General features: G+C 31.1%; 1 protein-coding gene across 1 annotated transcript; it reads left to right on the top strand.

Moving 5' to 3' along the window:
- The first annotated feature begins 1,014 nt into the window (after positions 1 to 1,014).
- Positions 1,015 to 3,258, top strand: LOC149528090 (aquaporin NIP1-4-like). The gene is made up of 5 exons (XM_089808008.1): positions 1,015 to 1,221; positions 1,474 to 1,695; positions 2,495 to 2,692; positions 2,781 to 2,842; positions 3,105 to 3,258. Exons 1-5 carry the CDS (start codon positions 1,015 to 1,017, stop codon positions 3,256 to 3,258), a joined length of 843 nt encoding a protein of 280 aa, XP_089664134.1.
- The last annotated feature ends 83 nt before the right edge of the window (positions 3,259 to 3,341 follow it).

A 3,341-nucleotide genomic window follows, 5' to 3' on the forward strand; every position in this document is an offset into this window, starting at 1 on the left:
TTACTGTTCTTAATATTAACATGTTACATATAATTATTTTCTCCTAAACTAATAATATCTTATTTTAAGCTCCAAATAATCACTTTCAATACAAAAATTCTTTTAATATTAATTATTTTTTAAATTATTGTTTGAATAAAATTTGATTGTTTAAATATAGACAATCCAATTCTAAACTAAAGTACAACACTCTATAATATTTAAATATAAAGTAATAAAACATTTCTATATGAAACAAAAAAATATAGATACTATTTTAAAAAATATATAATAAATAATATAATTCCAGAATATAACAGATAAATTTTTCAAGTAAATTAAAAATAGTTTTCTATATTTTTTTATGAATAGACTTTTCCATTAATTATAATTTAAATATAGACACTATTTAAAAAAAAATATAATAAATAATATAAATTCAAAATATAATAGATAAATTCTTCAAGTAAATTAAAAATAGTTTTCCATATTTTCAAATATTGAATTCATCTATTACAAAATATAGACAAATGCACTCTGATTATACATATCTATCATAATAGAAGATATAATATAAAAACTTCAAAAATATAGATATCTGTAATATTTTAAAATATATATAACTAGGATTTGTCCTCTGCATTCCACATGGCGGTCTCATATGCCAAAACATTTTTCCCTTGGTTGTACTATTATTCTTTTTCCGGCCGATGGTTTTACTATTATTCTTGACCATTCAGTTTTGTTTAGAACTGTTTAAGAGTAGCACAGCATTAAAGTTGGAGTATGTAAACAACAGCGAAATTTTATTGAATAAAAATGGTGGAACTATACTTCATCTGAATCCACGCTTATGGATTCAATTCAAAAAACAGATTCTCCAATTTTTAAAGATCAAGTGAATAGACAAAAACAATAGAATATTGAAAACATCAATATCATCATCAATCTAACATCCTATAAGAAGGCCACCTGCACCGCTCTCTCTTATCATCATAATCATCATCCAGGCAAAAGTTAAGAGGAATTTTTGTCATGGAATTGCAAAGACACGGTGTGGCTGGGAATGATTTTTCCTCTCAAAGTCACAGTAGGGTTCATAGCCTTGATGAACATGATTATGTTTCTTCAACTTACGAACCATCTCGCCGTGTCAAAGTTCATGACATTGAAGATCCCAAGGCTTCAAAAATGGATCCTACCAAAGTGAACGTGTCTCTAGAACCACCAATCTATAAAAAGGTATCATAATCAGTTAAATTCCATGGATGTTGTCACAATTTTTTAATTTTTTTTAAAATACTCATGTAAATGATTATATCAATCAAGTTTTTGGGATGGTATACAATTCATATAAGCTTTTGGGATCATATTCTATAATTAGAATACAAATCATATAAGTCTTTGGGGTCACATTGTTTCATTAGAATTTATATTTTGTTATGGATGATTGCTTGCTGGATGTTACTGATGAAGTTGATGCAATATGTGTAGACTGCAGCAGAGCTTCTATCAACTTTTATTCTAGTGTTAGCTGGGTGTGGAGGAATAATGGTGGATGAAAGGGACAAGGTGTTAACTCATATTGGAGTTGCTGCTGTTTTTGGACTAACAGTTATGGCAATGCTATATACCGTGGGACATATTTCTGGTGCTCACATGAATCCTGCTGTTAGTCTTGCTTTCTCCACTGTTGGAAATCTTCCTTTCAAGCAGGTAATTTAAATCATTGGACTTTTGTATAGTTGTCGGTTTGGGTGTGACTTATTTTCAAATGAAAATCACCAACACCCAAATTCTAATTGGTTAAACTGATCTTTAAATCTACGAGTAGTAGCTATAGTCTTCCTTATTACACTATAATCCATTATCTAATAAATTCTCATATGATTATGGCTGTCTTGTATATGTTATTTCAATGATCTAGTGATCCTTATACCATGATCGCAGTATGGCCCTTTCAATTAATTTGCAACCTAGCTGTTGGAATGTGTTCAGTGTTTCTCTTTAGGATTTGTGACATAGTTTAACAGTCTTTTATGAGATTTTCTGAGATTTTTAAATGGGATGGTAGCGCTTTTCTAGAAAAGGTGCATTGTTTTTTTTAAAAAGCTTGTTAATTCTCTTTGAATGACAATAGAGTGAGCTCTAAGTTCAAATGCCTCCACTAATTACAGTGGAAACTAATTTCTACTAAATTCATGACATGCTTTAACATTCTTTTGTGAGATCCTTTACTAGATTGATAATGATTTCCTTAAAAATAAAATATTTAAAAGAAACAGTCAATTTCATCTCCCTTCACAAGCCACATGTTTGCTAGAGGCAGTTGTGAGATTCTTTGTTACAGTGAGAGATTACTCTAGTTACCATTAAAGCATAAGCCTTTTCATAGCTTTGCATGTAGCATGATTAACCCCTAGATATTGTTTATGTTTCTAACTTAAAATAAAGATTTGTTTATGATGCTGTAAGATAATGTACTAATGGTTCACATGTCTTGTGATTATTTCAGTTACCCATTTATGTAGCAGCTCAGATAATGGGCGCTACACTGGCTGCTGCTGCACTAAAAGCGACAATAAAAAATGTATCCATTGATGTTGCTGTAAATGCTGCCAATGGAAATGATATTGAAGCACTTCTTTTCGAATTCATGCTTACCTTTATACTCATGTTTGTTTTGTCTGCAATGGTCACAGATCCTAAAGCAGTAAGTGACACAACATTACCAACTCACTACTCAATGCCTATCACAACTTTTCAGTACTAATCAATGTGTTAATGATTCATTTGTGCAGCCTGGTCATATGATAGGGGTTGCCATGGGTGGAACAGTAGGGTTTTGTGCTTTATTTGGAGGGTATGTGCCAAAACCTTCAGATGCCGAAATAACAAAAAGATAATATCTAAAATCAATTTTGTTTTATCCTCTAACTTCCAATAATTTGGATTTATATTCTAATCCTCATTGCATGCATTGTAAAGTTCCCAAGTGGTCTAGAAGTTAGATCCAAGATCAATAAGAACTAAGCATAAATATGCTGTATTGTTTTTATTTTGTTTTTTCTCTTAAGATTTGAAATCTAATTAGCATTAATGAAGGAATAGTGTTAAACATGCAGGCCAATTTCAGGAGCCTCCATGAACCCAGCAAGATCTTTGGGACCTGCACTGATAGCTGGCAAATATAAAGATCTTTGGGTGTATGTTGTTGGACCTTTTGTTGGTGCCTTTTGCGGAGCTTGGACTTATAGAGGTATTAGGATGAACAATTAAAAAAACTTCAACTATTAGGAAGATCCATTATGGAGCTAATTGATCCTTAGCTATATAGGCTCGGTTTACTGTTCCTAGCAAGT

Source organism: Cupressus sempervirens, chromosome 11 (genome assembly GCF_028749045.1).
Source record: "Cupressus sempervirens isolate cs-2001-9-10 chromosome 11, ASM2874904v1, whole genome shotgun sequence".
Lineage (NCBI taxonomy): Eukaryota > Viridiplantae > Streptophyta > Pinopsida > Cupressales > Cupressaceae > Cupressus > Cupressus sempervirens.

Coding starts and splice junctions, on each gene's coding strand:
- LOC149528090 (XM_089808008.1), top strand. CDS start 1,015: ATGGAATTGCAAAGACACGGTGTGGCTGGGAATGATTTTTCCTCTCAA. Junction 1,696..2,494: donor GAAATCTTCCTTTCAAGCAG/GTAATTTAAATC, acceptor TGATTATTTCAG/TTACCCATTTATGTAGCAGC. Junction 2,693..2,780: donor TGGTCACAGATCCTAAAGCA/GTAAGTGACACA, acceptor TCATTTGTGCAG/CCTGGTCATATGATAGGGGT.